The sequence below is a fragment of the Balaenoptera musculus genome, chromosome 1 (genome assembly GCF_009873245.2).
Source record: "Balaenoptera musculus isolate JJ_BM4_2016_0621 chromosome 1, mBalMus1.pri.v3, whole genome shotgun sequence".
NCBI lineage: Eukaryota > Metazoa > Chordata > Mammalia > Artiodactyla > Balaenopteridae > Balaenoptera > Balaenoptera musculus.
Window position 1 is genome coordinate 156482643 of NC_045785.1, and position 16915 is coordinate 156499557.

General features: G+C 37.8%; 1 protein-coding gene across 11 annotated transcripts in view; it reads right to left on the minus strand.

Moving 5' to 3' along the window:
• CEP170 (centrosomal protein 170) overlaps positions 1–16915 on the minus strand; it is a 145151-nt gene that overhangs the window by 95968 nt on the left and 32268 nt on the right. For all 11 annotated transcript variants that reach the window (XM_036862940.1, XM_036862997.1, XM_036862987.1 and 8 more), the window contains exon 2: positions 12769–12914. In XM_036862940.1, the coding sequence (XP_036718835.1) occupies positions 12769–12873 (105 nt within the window). In that variant the 5' untranslated portion in view covers positions 12874–12914. The remainder of the gene's footprint in view (positions 1–12768; positions 12915–16915) is intronic.

Below are 16915 nucleotides of genomic sequence, written 5' to 3' on the forward strand. Positions count from 1 at the left end.
TATGTTAAAAATAAAGGGTTTTAAACCATAAATGCTAAATTAGGTTAACAAAATTTAAAAGATCTTTTATTTACTCATTAAAAAGCAAACAAATAGTAATTATTTGTATTTCTAACCATTTTAATTATCACACCAACTGATCTAACCAATGTAGAACCATTTCATCTACATAACGCCTTAAAATGAAATCATAACTTCATCAACTCTAGAGCTCCAAGTTTTCAAAACAAATATATTTCACTAATATTTATATACTTGTAAGTCTCCACTTCTCCATACGTGAGCTTAGTTCACTTTTCAGAAATAACATAAAAAGAACAGTAAGTTTTAACTAATCCATTTATTTTACTAATATTCTATGAAAGACTACACCATTTATTTATTTATTTTATTTTACTTTATAAGGCTTTGCCTTTTTTTTAAACATCTTTATTGGAGTATAATTGCTTTACAGTGGTGTGTTAATTTCTGCTTTATAACAAAGTGAATCAGCTATACATATACACATATCCCCATATCTCTTCCCTCTTGCGTCTCCCGCCCTCCCACACTCCCTATCCCACCCCTCTAGGTGGTCACAAAGCACCGAGCTGATCTCCCTGTGTTATGCGGCTGCTTCCCACTAGCTATCTCTTTTGCATTTGGTAGTGTATATATGTCCAAGCCACTCTCTCACTTTGTACCACCTTACCCTTCCCCCTCGCTGTATCCTCAAGTCCATTCTCTAGTAGGTCTGTGTCTTTATTCCCACCTCGCCCCTAGGTTCTTCATGACCATTTTTTTTTTTTAGATTCCATGTATATGTGTTAGCATACGATATTTGTTTTTCTCTTTCTGACTTACTTCACTCTGTATGACAGACTCTAGGTCCATCCACCTCACTACAAATAACTCCATTTCGTTTCTTTTTATGACTGAGTAATATTCCATTGTATATTTGTGCCATATCTTCTTTACCCATTCCTCTGTTGATGGACACTTAGCTTGCTTCCATGTCCTGGCTATTGCAAATAGAGCTGCAATGAACATTGTGGTACATGACTCTTTTTGAATGATGGTTTTCTCAGGGTATATGCCCAGTAGTGGGATTGCTGGGTCATATGGTAGTTCTAATTTTAGTTTTTTAAGGAACCTCCATACTGTTCTCCATAGTGGCTGTGTCAATTGACATTCCCAACAACAGGGCAAGAGGGTTCCCTTTTCTCCATACCCTCTCCAGCATTTATTGTTTGTAGATTTTTTGATGATGGCCATTCTGACCAGTGTGAGGTGATACCTCATTGTAGTTTTGATTTCAAGTTCTCTAATGATTAATGATTTTGAGCATTCTTTCATGTGCTTGTTGGCAATCTATATATCTTCTTTGGAGAAATGTCTATTTAGGTCTTATGCCCGTTTTTGGATTGGGTTGTTTGTTTTTTTGATATGGAGCTGTGTGAGCTGCTTGTATATTTTGGAGATAATGCTTTGTCAGTTGCTTCATTTGCAAACATTTTCTCCCATTCTGAGGGTGGTCTTTTCGTCTTGTTTATGGTTTCCTTAGCTGTGCAAAAGCTTTTACATTTCATTAGGTCCCATTTGTTTATTTTTCTTTTTATTTCCATTTCTCTAGGAGCTGGGTCAAAAAGGATCTTGCTGTGATTTATGTCATAGAGTGTTCTGCCTATGTTTTCCTCTAAGAGTTTGATAGTGTCTGGCCTTACATTTAGGTCTTTAATCCATTTTGAGTTTATTTTTGTGTATGGTGTTAGGGAGTGTTCTAATCTCATTCTTCTACATGGAGCTGTACAGTTTTCCCAGCACCACTTATTGAAGAGGCTGTCTTTTCTCCACTGTATATTCTTGCCTCCTTTATCAAAGATAAGGTGACCATATGTGTGTGGGTTTATCTCTGGGCTTTCTATCCTGGTCCATTGATCTCTTATTTCTGTTTTTGTGCCATACCACACTGTCTTGATTACTGTAGCTTTGTAGTATAGTCTGAAGTCAGGGAGCCTGATTCCTCCAGCTCCGTTTTTCTTTCTCAAGATTGCTTTGGCTATTCGGGGTCTTTTGTGTTTCCATACAAATTGTGAAATTTTTTGTCTGGTTCTGTGAAAAATGCTATTGGTAGTTTGATAGGGATTGCACTGAATCTGTAGATTGCTTTGGGTAGTAGAGTCATTTTCACAATGTTGATTCTTCCAATCCAAGAATATGGTATATCTCTCAATCTGTTTGTATCATCTTTAATTTCTTTCATCAGTGTCTTATAATTTTCTGCATACAGGTCTTTTGTCTCCTTAGGTAGGATTATTCCTAGATATTTTATTCTTTTTGTTGCAATGGTAAATGTGACTGTTTTCTTAACTTCACTTTCAGATTTTTCATCATTAGTGTATAGGAATGCAAGAGATTTCTGTGCATTAATTTGGTATCCTGCAACTTTACCAAATTCATTGATTAGCTCTAGTAGTTTTCTGATAGCATCTTTAGGATTCTCTATGTATACTATCATGTCATCTGCAAACAGTGAGAGCTTTACTTCTTCTTTTCCGATTTGGATTCCTTTTATTTCTTTGTCTTCTCTGATTGCTGTGGCTAACACTTCCAAAACTATGTTGAATAATAGTGGTGAGAGTGGGCAACCTTGTCTTGTTCCTGATCTTACTGGAAATGGTTTCCGTTTTTCACCATTGAGGATGATGTTGGCTGTGGGATTGTCATATATAGCCTTTATTATGTTGAGGTAAGTTCCCTCTATGCCTACTTTCTGGAGGGTTTTTATCATACATGGGTGTGGAATTCTGTCAAAAGCTTTCTCTGCATCTATTGAGATGATCATATGGTTTTTCTCCTTCAATTTATGAATATGATGTAACACATTGATTGATTTGTGTATACTGAAGAATCCTTGCATTCCTGGGATAAACCCCACTTGATCATGGTGTATGATCCTTTTAATGTGCTGTTGGATTCTGTTTGCTACTATTTTGTTAAGGATTTTTGCATCTATGTTCATCAATGATATTGGCCTGTAGTTTTCTTTCTTTGTGACATCTTTGTCTGGTTTTGGTATCAGGGTGATGGTGGCCTCGTAGAATGAGTTTGGGAGTGTTCCTCCCTCTACTATATTTTGGAAGAGTTTGAGAAGGATAGGTGTTAGCTCTTCTCTAAATGTTTGATAGAATTCGCCTGTGAAGCCATCTGGTCCTGGGCTTTTGTTTGTTGGAAGATTTTTAATCACAGTTTCAATTTCAGTGCTTGTGATTGATCTGTTCATATTTTCTGTTTCTTCCTGGTTCAGTCTCCGAAGGTTGTGCATTTCTAAGAATTCGTCCATTTCTTCCAGGTTGTCCATTTTATTGGCATATAGTTGCTTGTAGTTAGCTCTCATGATCCTTTGTATTTCTGCTATGTCAGTTGTTACTTCTCCTTTTTCATTTCTAATTCTATTGATTTGAGTCTCCTCCCTCTTTTTCTTGATGAGTCTGCCTAATGGTTTATCAATTTTGTTTATCTTCCCAAAGCACCAGCTTTTAGCTTTATTGATCTTTGCTACTGTTTCCTTCATTTTTGTTTCATTTATTTCTGATCTGATCTTTATGATTTCTTTCCTTCTGCTAACATTGGGGTTTTTTTATTCTTCTTTCTCTAATTGCTTTAGGTGTAAGGTTAGGTTGGTTATTTGAGATGTTTCTTGTTTCTTAAGGTAGGATTGTATTGCTATAAACTTCCCTCTTAGAACTGCTTTTGCTGCATCCCATAGGTTTTGGGTCGTCGTGTTTTCAATGTCATTTGTTTCTAGGTATTTTTTGATTTCCTCTTTGATTTCTTCAGTGATCTCTTGGCTATTAAGTAGTGTATTGTTTAGCCTCCATGTGTTTTTATTTTTTACAGATTTTTTCCTGTAACTGATATCTAGTCTCATAGCGTTGTAGTCAGAAAAGATACTTGATATGATTTCAATTCTCTTAAATTTACCAAGGCTTGATTTGTGACCCACGGTATGATCGATCGTGGAAAATGTTCCATGAGCACTTCAGAAGAAAATGTATTCTGTTGTTTTTGGATGGAATGTCCTATAAATATCAATTAAGTCCATCTTGTTTAATGTATCATTTAAAGCTTGTTTTTCCTTGTTTATTTTCATTTTGGATGATCTGTCCATTGGTGAAAGTGGGGTGTTAAAGTCCCCTACTATGACTGTGCTACTGTCGATTTCCCCTTTTATGGCTGTTAGTATTTGCCTTATGTATTCAGGTGCTCCTATGTTGGGTGCATAAATATTTACAATTGTTATATCTTCTTCTTGGATCGATCCCTTGATATTAGGTAGTGTCCTTCTAGTGTCTCTCGTAATAGTCTTTATTTTAAAGTCGATTTTGTCTGATATGAGAATTGCTACACCAGCTTTCTTTTGATTTCCATTTGTATGGAATATCTTTTTCCATCCCCTCACTTTCAGTCTGTGTGTGTCCCTAGGTCTGAAGTGGGTCTCTTGTAGACAGCATATATACGGGTCTTGTTTTTGTATCCATTCAGCCAGTCTATGTCTTTTGGTTGGAGCATTTAATCCATTTACATTTAAGGTAATTATCGATATGTATGTTCCTATTACCATTTTCTTAATTGTCCTGGGTTTGTTATTGTAGGTCTTTTCCTTCTCTTGTGTTTCCTGCCTAGAGAAGTTTCTTTAGGATTTGTTGTAAAACTGGTTTGGTGGTGCTGAATTCTCTTAGCTTTTCCGTGTGTATAAAGGTTTTAATTTCTCTGTTGAATCTGAATGAGATCCTTGCTGGGTAGAGTAATCTTGGTTTTAGGTTTTTCCCAAATATGTCCTGCCACTCCCTTCTGGCTTGCAGAGTTTCTGCTGAAAGATCAGCTGTTAACCTTATGGGGATTCCCTTGTGTATTATTTGTTGTTTTTCCCTTGCTGCTTTTAATATTTTTTCTTTGTATTTAATTTTTGATGGTTTGATTAATATGTGTCTTGGCGTGTTTCTCCTTGGATTTACCCTGTATGGGACTCTCTGTGCTTTCTGGACTTGATTAACTCTTTCTTTTCCCGTATTAGGGAAGGTTTCAACTAGAATCTCTTCAAATATTTTCTCAGTCCCTTTCTTTTTCTCTTCTTCTTCTGGGACCCCTATAATTCGAATGTTGGTGCATTTAATGTTGTCCCAGAGGTCTCTGAGACTGTCCTCAGTTCTGTTCATTCTTTTTTCTTTATTCTGCTCTGCATTAGTTATTTCCACTATTTTATCTTCCAGGTCACTTATCCGTTCTTTTGCCTCAGTTATTCTGCTATTGATCCCTTTTAGAGAATTTTTAATTTCATTTATTGTGTGGTTCAAAACTGTTTGTTTGCTCTTTAGTCCTTCTAGGTCCTTGTTAAACATTTCTTGTATTTTCTCCATTCTATTTCCAAGATTTTGGATCATCTTTACTATCATTATTCTGAATTCTTTTTCAGGTAGACTGCCTATTTCCTCTTCATTTGTTAGGTCTGGTGGGTTTTTACCTTGCTCCTTCATCTGCTGTTTGTTTCTCATTTTGCTTACCTTACTGTATTTGGGGTCTCCTTTTCGTAGGCTGCAGGTTCGTAGTTCCCGTTGTGTTTGGTGTCTGCCCCCAGTGGCTATGGTTATTTCAGTGGGCTGTGTACGCCTCCTGGGGGAGGGGACTAGGGCCTGTGTTCTGGTGGATTAGGCTGGATCTTGTCTTTCTGGTGGGCAGGTCCACGTCTGGTGGTGTGTTTTGGGGTGTCTGTGGCCTTATTATGATTTTAGGCAGCCTCTTGCTAATGGGTGAGGTTGTGTTCCTGTCTTGCTAGTTGTTTGGTATAGGGTGTTCAGCACTGGAGCTTGCTGGTCGTTGAGTGGAGCTGGGTCTTGGTGTTGAGATGGAGATCTCTGGGAGATTTTCACCATTTGACATTACCTGGAGCTGGGAGGTCTCTTGTGGACCAATGTCCTGAACTTGGCTCTCCCACCTCAGAGGCACAGCCCTGACACCTGGGTGGAGCACCAAGAGCTTGTCATCCACACAGCTCAGAATAAAAGGGAGAAAAAATAGAAAGAAAAAAAGAAGATAAAATTAAATTAAGTTAAATTGAAAAATTATTAACATAAAAAATAAAACATAATTATTAAAAAAAATTTTTTTAAGTAATAAAAAAAAAAGGAGAGAAAGAAGAGAGCAACCAAACCAAAAAACAAATCCACCAATGACAAGCGCTAAAAACTATACTAAAAATAGACAGACAGAACCCTAGGACAAATGGTAAAAGCAAACCTATACAGACAAAATCACACATAGATGCATACACATACACAGTTACAAAAAGAGAAAAAAGGAAAAAAAAATTGCTCCCGAAGTCCACCTCCTCAATTTGGGATTGCTCCCAAAGTCCACCTCCTCAATTTGGGATGATCTGTTGTCTATTCAGGTATTCCACAGATGCAGGGTATATCAAGTTGATTGTGGAGATTTAATCTGCTGCTCCTGATGCTGCTGGGAGAGATTTTCCTTTCTCTTCTTTGTTCACACAGCTCCTGGGTTGCAGCTTTAGATTTGGCCCCGCCTCTGCGTGTAGGTCACCTGAGGGCGTCTGTTCTTTGCTCAGACAGGACGGGGTTAAAGGAGCAGCCGATTCGGGGGCCCTGGCTCACTCAGGCCGGGTGTAGGGAGGGGTACGGACGCGGGGCGAGCCTGGGGCGGCAGAGGCCAGCGTGACGTTGCATCAGCCTGAGGCACGCCGTGCGTTCTCCCAGGTAAGTTGTCCCTGGATCACGGGACCCTGGCAGTGGCGGGCTGCACAGGCTCCCGGGAGGGGAGGTGTGAATAGTGACCTGTGCTTGCACACAGGCTTCTTGGTGGCTGCAGCAGCAGCCTTAGCGTCTCATGCCCGTCTCTGGGGTCCACACTGATAGCCGCAGCTCACGCCCGTCTTTGGAGCTCCTTTAAGCAGCGCTCTTAATCCCTTCTCCTCGCGCACCAGGAAACAAAGAGGCATGAAAAAGTCTCTTGCCTCTTCGGCAGCTCCAGACTTTTTCCTGGACTCCCTCCTGGCTAGCCGTGGTGCACTAGCCCTCTTCAGGCTGTGTTCACACAGCCAACCCCAGTCCTCTCCCTGGGATCCAACCGAAGCCCGAGCCTCAGCTCCCAGCCCCTACCTGTCCCGACAGGTGAGCAGACAAGCCTCTAGGGCTGGTGAGTGCTGGTCGGCACTGATCCTCCGTGCGGGAATCTCTCTGCTTTGCCCTCTGTTGCTGCGCTCTCCTCCGTGACTCTGAAGCTTCCCCCCTCCGCCACCCGCAGTCTCCGCCTGCGAAGGGGCTTCCTAGTGTGTGGAAACCTTTCCTCTTTTGCAGCTCCCTCCCACTGGTGCAGGTCCCATCCCTATTCTTTTGTCTCTCTTTTTTCTTTTGCCCTACCCAGGTACGTGGGGGAGTTTCTTGCCTTTTGGGAGGTCTGAGGTCTTCTGCCAGCGTTCAGTAGGTGTTCTGTAGGAGTTGTTCCACATGTAGATGTATTTCTGATGTATTTGTGGGGAGGAAGGTGATCTCCACGTCTTACTCTTTCGCCATCTTGAAGCTCCTCGACTAAACCATTTAAAAACTAAATACAATTTGCAAATACTTGTTCTTACTTCCATACAAAAGATGTGTCTTTCTGTACTAAGAAGAGTTCCATTAATTTGTAGCACTGATTCTGACTACCAGGTAACCATTATGGCGATCAAATCATGGAACTTTTTCAGAGAATACACTGTGTCTAGGTTAGTGCTAAAAGGAGTATGCTCCTATCAGATAAAAGGAAGAAGTATCTTTAGAGGTGGGGTCTTAGGAACAGGTTAAAACTGGTTTTTTTCTTGCCTGATCATGGAGTTTCACCAATTTTATATTTTATTTTTAAAATAAAGCATAAATTTAAAAATAGTCATATGTAGAATAGATGCCCACATCAGACACTTTGATGAACTTTAAATAAAAATGCTATGTTAATTTTTGACTTCTTATAGTGGAAATATTGGTTTTTGCGCTTTAAAAATTATTGATTTTCTTTAAATTTCTGTTGTAAAGGCATTATTTTGTTTATGATACCTGAATCGATTCAAAGATATTTTCAAATTCTATTGCCATTGATTTCCTTCTAGATTTTTCACTGTGGTAAAATATATATAACATAATATTTGTCATTTTAACCATTTTCGTTGTACGATTCAGTGGCATTAATTAAATTTACAATGTTGTGTAATCATCACCGTTTCACAATATCCGATTCCAAAATTTAACACCCCAAACCATACCCCTTTCCAAAATTTTTTCATCACTCCAAACAGAAACTGTAACTGTAAAGCAATAACTCTTCAACCCTCCTTCCTCCAGCCACTGGTAACCACTAATCTACTTTATATCTCTACGAATTTGCTTGTTTTAGATAGTTCATGTAAGTAGAATCATACAATATTTGTCATTGTTTCTGGCTTATTTCATTTAGCATGTTTTCAAGGTTCATTTCTGTTGCAGCATGTATTCAAACTTCGTTTCTTTTTGTAGCTGAATAATAATCCATTATATGTATTGATATATACTGCATTTTGTTTATCCCTTCATCTGCTGTTGGACACTTGAGATGTTGTCACCTTTGGCTACTGTGAATAACACTACAATGAACACTGACTTAAATACAAGTATCTGTTTGAAGCCTAGCTTTCAATTATTCTGGGTATAGCCTACTAGTGGAATTGCTGGGTCATATGATAATTCTGTTTAGCTTTTTGAGGAACCCCTAAATTGTTTTCCACAGCGGCTACCCCATTTTACACATTCCCACCAGCAAAGTACAAGAATTTCAATTTCTCCACACCCTTCCCAACACTTATCTTCTTCTTTTTTGTTTCTTTTTAACATTATTGCCATCCCAGTAGATATGAAGCAGTATTTCATTGTGGTTCTGATCTGCATTTCTTAATGACAAATGATGTTGAGTGACTTTCATGTGCTTATTAGCCATTTTTATATCTTCTTTGGAGAAATGTCTACTCAAGTTTTTTGACCATTTTTTAAGGGGGTTGTTTGTGTATTTGTTGTTGAGTTGTAGGAGTTCTTTATATACTCTGGATATTATAAGATATGTATGGTTTTGCAAATATTTTCTCCAATTCTGTGAGTTGTCTTTTTCCTCTCTTGATAGTATCCTTAGATGCACAAGTTTTTAATTTTGATGAAGTCCAATTTACCTACTTTTTCTTTTGTTGCTTGTGCTATTGGTATCATATCTAAGAATCCACTGCCAAATCCAAGGTCATGATGATTTATCCCTATGATTTCTTCTAAGAGTTTTATGGCTTTAGCTCTTAGATTCAGGTCACTGATCCATTTTGAGTTAATTTTTATATATGTTGTAAGGTAGGGGTCTAAATTCATTCTTTTACATGTAGAAATCTGGTTGTCCTAGCTTTATCTGTTGGAAAGACCATTCTTTCCTTTACTGAATGGACTTGGCACCCTTCTCAAAAACCTACTGTAGCAGTTTCCTTGGGCTGCCATAACAAAGTACCATAAATTGAGTGGCTTAAAACAGTCCAAGTTTATTCTCTCAAAGTTCTGGATTCACGAAGTCCAGAATCAAGGAGTTGGCAGGGCGATGTTTCCTCCAAAACTTCCAGGGAAGAATCCTTCCTTGCCTCTTCCAGTTTCTGGTAGCCCCAGGTTTCCTTAGCTTCTGGTAGCATAACTCTTAATCTCTGCTTCTATCTTTACATGGCTGTCTTCTCTCTGTGTCTGTTTTCTCCTCATCTTATGACACCAAGTTATATTGGCTTAAGGTCCACCCTAATGACTTCATCTTAACTTGATCACATCCTCAAAGACCCTATTTCCTAATAAGATCACATTCACAAGTATGGGATATTAGGACTTTGATACATCTTTTGGGGGGGGACACAATTCAAACCATAACAGCCATAGATATATGGGTTTCCTTCTGAACTCTTCATTCTGTTCCATTTGTCTGTACGTCTACCCTTATTCCAGTATTGCTAGCTTTGTAATAAATTTTGAAGTTAAGAAGTGTGAGTTGTGCAACTTTATTCTTCTTTTACAAGATTGTTTTGCCATTTTTAAATGTTGCCAAACTTTGCCAAACTCTTCAGAAACAAAAAATCTTTAATCAATCTTCATTATCGGTCACATTTTCCTGCTTCTTTACAGGCCTGATAATTTTTTAGTGGCTAACAAACACTGGGAATTTTACCTTTGTACTTCTGTATTCCTATAAATATTCTTGAACTTTGGTCTGGGACACAGCTAAGTTACTTAAAAACAGTGTGACCCTTTTGAGTATTGTTTTTAAGATTGAGATAAGAGTAGAACTCAGACTAGGGTTAATTATTTCCCCACTACTAAGGGGTAGAGGCCAATGCCCTGTGAATTGTGAGGTTTTCCAGTCTGGCTGTTAGCAACAGGCACCATTCCTGACCCTGTTAGTGCCGGGTACTGTTAACTCTAATTTGAGTGGGTTTCTTTCCTCTGCCCTTGGGTAGTTTCTTCACTTATGTGTGCTGATCAGTACTCAACTGCATACTCAAGGGTAATCCTCCACAGAGTTCTTTCTCTGTGTAGCTCTTTCCTCTCCGATGGTGTGTCCTGTGAATTGGAACCCATCTTGGTCTCCTTGGACTCTCAGCTTCCTCCCTCCACCTCACAAATTGTCAGACAACTTACATTCGTTACACATAATCCAGGACACGGACACCTTACCAGTCATGTCTCTTAATCTTATCTCCATGTAAGAAAAGATTTATTCTGCAAGTTCCTAAACAGCCATTCCCACATTTCCTAAGATACTGCTCTGCTGGTTGATACAAATGCCACATAGAAAGTACCTCTTCCAGTCTCTAATGAATGAGTTCCCCCCAGTTTGAACCTAAGATATGTTTCAGTTACAAGGGGCCTATATCCAAACAGAATCATTACTGCCTTCTTCTCAGTTGCTAGTCTCACTACTCCATCTCACTGAGGAGCCCAAAAAATCTCTGTACTATTCTGTTTTTCTCACTGAATTTCTTTAATTAAGGTTTCATTATACATGTAACTCATATACTCATACAGCTATATAGTGGCTTTACTTTTACTGTCTCAAAACTATAAAATACGTTCTTTACTTTTAAAGTAAAAACGTACGTAAACATATGCAAATCTGACTTTTCTGGGGACAATGTAGGGTTTCTCAGTCTCAGCACTATTGATATTTTTGGCCAAATAATTCTTTGTTGGGTGTGTTTGGTGGGGGTGGTATAGGGGCTATGAAGAAGTATGTTATATACTGTAGGATGTTTGCAACCCCCCCTGGTCTCTTGACCTTTGCCTACTGATGTCAGTAGCAACCACCTCCAACCCTCTACCATGCACAACAATCAAAATGGGGACTTCCCTGGTTGTCCAGTGGGTAAGACTCTGCGCTCCCAATGCAGGGGGCCCAGGTTCAATCCCTGGACAGGGAACTAGATTCCAGTGCAACTAAAGATCCTGCACGGCGCAACTAAAGATCCTGCAACTAAGAAGTCTGGATGCTGCAACTAAAGATCCTGCATGCCGCGACGAAGATCCCATGTGCCGCAACTAACACCTGGGGCAGCCTAAATAAATAAATAAATAAATAAATAAATAAACTGTCTCTTAAAAAAAAAGAAAATCAAGATGTCTCCAAATACTTCCAAATATCTTTTGGGGGAGGTGGGGGGAGACAGGATCACCCCAGTTGAGAAACACTGGGCTAACAGAACAAATCTCTCTATTCTAAGTACTTGTTTACAGTTTTTAACCAACAAAAGGGGGGAGGGCAAGGGGGTAAGATTCTATTCTAGATTGTCAGGACCTATGAAAGTAACTAAATCTCAAAAACCTGGGGATGCATTTTTCTAATTACTTTGCTCAAAAACATCTTAAAAAGGCTTCCCTGGTGGCGCAGGGGTTAAGAATCCGCCTGTCAACGCAGGGGACAGGGGTTCAAGTCCTGGTCCAGGAAGACCCCACATGCCGCGGAGCAACTAAGCCTGTGTGCCACAACTACTGAGCCTGCGCTCTAGAGCCTGCGAGCCACAACTACTGAAGTCCCTGCGCCTAGAGCCCATACTCTGCAACAAGAGAAGCTACCGCAATGAGAAGCCCGTACACCGCAACAAAGAGCAGCCCCCGCTCACCGCAACTAGAGAAAGCCCGCGCGCAGCAATGAAAACCCAACACAGCCAAAAATAAATAAAATAAATAAATAAATTTAAAAATGAATAAATTAATTTAAAAAAAATCTTAAAATTATCTTTTAAAAGTAACTCCTTTGTACATAATTCAGTAAATGCCAACAATCTGTATGCTCAAACTACTGGAAGATATCATAATGAAAACCTCTAAAAGAAAAAGAGATTAATTCCAGTATCAATTAAGTACCCATGATTAAAATTCATTTTACTTCATGCTATGCTAATTTTATGAATTATTTACAAGTCTTATTTTAAAAGTGTATAATGTGAAACTTCCTACTTCTTAAAAACAAACTTCTCTACTCAAAGCTCTCATTTTTCAAAATATAATCTCCAAGACTTACAACTTATTTTTAAACGATACAAGGGGGAGAAAATTTATTAAACTAGTAGCTAGAGCTTAAAGAGGGAGAGCTGGAAAGTTCAAATGTTAAGTAGAGTTGCTCTCCAAAGGAGTAGAAAAATATTTCATGTCAGTTCCAGGTTTTGAGTAGACACATACAGAAGGCAGATGCAATTACCTGCAACATGAGCTCACAGTCATCTCTTCCAACAAAAATCATTTCTCGTGGCAGCCTGTGGCGAGTGCCTCCACTGCTCACCAAAAACCAGGATGTTAAGCTCATTTTCTGCTTAGCTTCTAAGTCTTTGGCAAAGCTACGTCATCCTGCAGAGAGAGATTCAGAAAAACATACATTTAGATATTTTCAACTTTAGTATCTATTCACCAAACCCTGTAACTAGGCCTTGGAATAGAACTGCATTCAACATTTGCCCCTGACTACATAAATAAGACAGTCCACGGGTCCCAGGAAACAACATATCTACCAAATTCTCAGCAGTAAAGTAAGTCCATGGACTCCATTAAGAGTTCACTTAAAAAGGAATACATTAGGCAATTAAGTAGGTAGTCAACTAATAACATTTATCGTATCTCTATAGCTTATAAAGGTCTACAATTTGAACATAGCTTATAAAGGTCTACGATTCTCAAGTAAATGATCACATTAGTATCATGTTAACCTCAGTAAACACTAGCAATGTTATACAAATAAGTGTCTCAATTATAAATGATTTGAGAAAGACACTCAATTCAAATGAATATATTTGATATCTGATTAAGAGCTAACAATGGACACCAAAGAAACTGCTTCTTTCTCTACCAAGTGTAGACCACTTAATGCACTTTCAAAAACATGCAATTTCAATTTCTCTGTCCTAATATGTACGGTACTTTTTTTTTTTTTTTAAGTGAATGGTTTTTTTTAAAAAAATTTATTTATTTTATTTTTGGCTGCACTGGGTCTCCATTGCTGCACTCGGGCTTTTCTCTAGTTGAGGGAAGCAGAGGCTACCCCTTGCTGCGGTGCACGGGCTTTTCACTGAGGTGGCTTCTCTTGCTGCGGAGCACGGGTCCTAGGCGCGCGGGCTCTAGAGCGCAGGCTCAGTAATTGTGGTGCATGGACCCAGCCGCTCCGCCGCATGTGGGATCCTCCCAGACTAGGGCTCGAACCCGTGTCCCCTGCATTGGGAGGCGGATTCTTAACCACTGCGCCACCAGGGAAGCCCTGTACGGTACTTTCTAAATATGTTTTTTCTAGAGCAGCAGCTCCTAAACTTTTTGTCCTTAAGACTCTTTTACACTCTTTTTTTTTAAAAAAAGGACCCTAAAGAACATTTTGTTTACATGGGTTAAATATATTAATATTTACCATATTAGAAATAAAAACTGAGAAACTGGTATGTATTAATTCATTTAAAATTATCAATAAATCAATTTTACAGAAAAATAGCTAACATTTTAATGAAGATTTACTATATTTCCAAAACAAATAATTAGTGAGAAGAATAGCACTATTTTACATTTTTTAAAATCTCTTTAAGCTCTGGCTTAATAGAAGATTTTCATATCTGCTCTGAATTCAATCTGTTGCCATATACTGTTTAACTTAAAATATTTAAAAGCCTAGCTTCATACTTATTCCCAGATAAGTAGTGGCAAATGGGAAATTTATTTTAATAATCTTTCCAAATAACTGAAGATAGTTTTCTTTGATACTACATCAAAACTTCACAGGTGGTAATTTCCTGAAAGTTATTTATAATATGGAATCTGAAACTTTCCATACATTTTAACATGAAAATCCATCTTCTGCTTTGAAGAGATTTTGCAACACTGTGCATTGGTCATTTGAAAAACACTGGTTCCCTGAGTTACACAGATCTTCCAAGTGATAACACATTTCATTATACTATTTTAAAATATCACATTCATTTATATCATCACCCATCTCATCTGAAAAGTCTTTAATTACTGGGCAGCTGTTAAGCAGCAGAATCAAACTCCTAAAATTCTAATTTTCTCTTAGAAAATGTTGCCTAAATTTTACTGGCAAAAAAATACTGTCAACTCTTTTCCTTGAAGTGACAGGTTTATACTGTCTGCTAAATACTCAGGTCTACAAAACCATAATTTGTCTGTCAGTCATCGTTTCAAGTAAAAATCATGTTCTATGAAACAACTGGCTAGTTCAGCTCACAACTCAATGACACAAATGCTTTTTCTTGAGACAACCGTGGCACTTTGGTATACAGCGTAAGTGCTTTATGTGTAGTTCCATTTAGTCTTACAAAACATTAAAAAGATGTAATTCAAAGGTCAAGATTTAATAAACTTAATCACTTTTAACACTTCATCAAGGACATTCTTAAGTGAAACTGGCTTTTTTTCTTACCTGCGAGTGCATGCCAGTGAAGAATATGATTACTATTAGCATAGTATGATGCCAATGCCTTGACTAAGGAAGTAGCAGCTTTAGCCACCATTGTTTTTCCATATTATCAGTTCAAAGGTCTATACAATAAAAAAGCCAATAATGTTTTGATAATATTATGAAAATAGTTTTGACCTCGTAACCCTTGAAATCGTTTCAGGGATTCCCAGAGGCCTGTTGACTGGGCTCTAAGAATTACTATCTTAGAGGATGTGACTATGTCATTAAGAGCATAAACTTAAGAGTCAGACAGATTGGTGGAGAAGTCTGACTCCTGGTTCCACCACTTATTTCCACATGACCTTGCGCAAGTTACTTACCCCGTGTCCCTTAGTTTCCTCTTGTGTAAAATGGGAATAAGGATAGTAGTATCTACTCAACAGTTTTTTTCTTATTGATCAAAAGGATACTACTTGTAAATATTTTTCCCATGAAATTCCCATATACGTTCTTATATGATTTAATTAGAAGCTATACTACAAAACAGTGAAACGAAACATTCTGCAATAAGAAACACATCTATATATTAAAAGAGAAACCTTTAAAATGTAGCATTTCATGTTAAGGTAAAAATCCCATATATTATGAATTTATCTACACATACATGAAACAATTGGTTTCACCAAAATAAGCAAATAATTTTCTGTAAAGTTATAACAATTAAGTCTTACTCCCTTCTCAATTTATTGAATTGATATGGTCAATTTACGTGGATTCTTAAATCTTCCATTCACCTAATTCCTTGATGCAAATGTTGTTGTTAGTCTTCCATCCGTCTACTTTCTGTCAAAATGCTTTTTAGCATTTTATATGTATGTCCTGGCCAAATCAACAGAGAATCAAAAAAATTTTACCGTAAGAAAAAACCTTCAATCTAAATATGGTATATAATTTGCATACTGCCTTTCCAAGGAAAGACAATTTTAAAACATGACATTAATAAGTAAGTCAACAGTTATAAACTCATTTAAGGGAACTGAAGAAAAAAACTTTTCAGCATTTGTATGGGCAATGTCCATAAGACGTATTAAAGGAAATCAAATTAACCTAAATACAGTAAATGAAACACCAGAGCCAACCATGGGCAACAAGAACAGTTTCCAAACATTTTTTAAATCACAAAGTAGTATGTAAGCATGATTCATATGCTACAAAAATATATTATTTAGACAATAGCAAGCAAAATTATATAATATACCAATATGTAATATATAACTCCACAATATAAACATACAGTAATTATATAACTATATAAAATAAAATAAAGTTAAAATAATGGCTTTTTACATATTTTATTTTGACCTTCAATGACACTTAAAAGGTAACAAATATACACATTTTCTCAAAAACAAAAATGAAACACATAATCCTCAAGATGAAGGGTGTTTATTTACTGGGGTGGGGCAGTGACCATGAGTCATCTTCTAGTTTTTCTACAATGGGAGGGAATGAGATATGATATAAACCCACTGTCTCTCAGTTCTCATATGGGACTCTATTCCCTTATCTAAGACAGCTTTCTCACTGGTCCCTTAGTTGCAATGCTCTTTTCCTACTCACTGAGTAATACTGACACTTGCACATGGGTAAAACTGAAAACTGAGCTTCCTCAGTGGCCAAGGCAGAGGTTTCAGCTCAGCTTCCTCTAAAGGGCAGGAAAAGGGGCCTTTGGGTTTGCTGATTGGATAGAATATGCCCAAGGTCTTGACTCGGGCACTTCAGATATCCTATCTGTAAAAAGGAGAAGAAAAACAAAATAACCCCAAAAAACAAGAAGAGAGCAAATCAAGATAAAGTGAGATACAGATATGCTATCTTATAGTATCCAGCATATTGGGGGGCACTCAATTTATGCTCATTGCCTTTTCTCCCTCTCCTCCTAATCTTTTCTGCC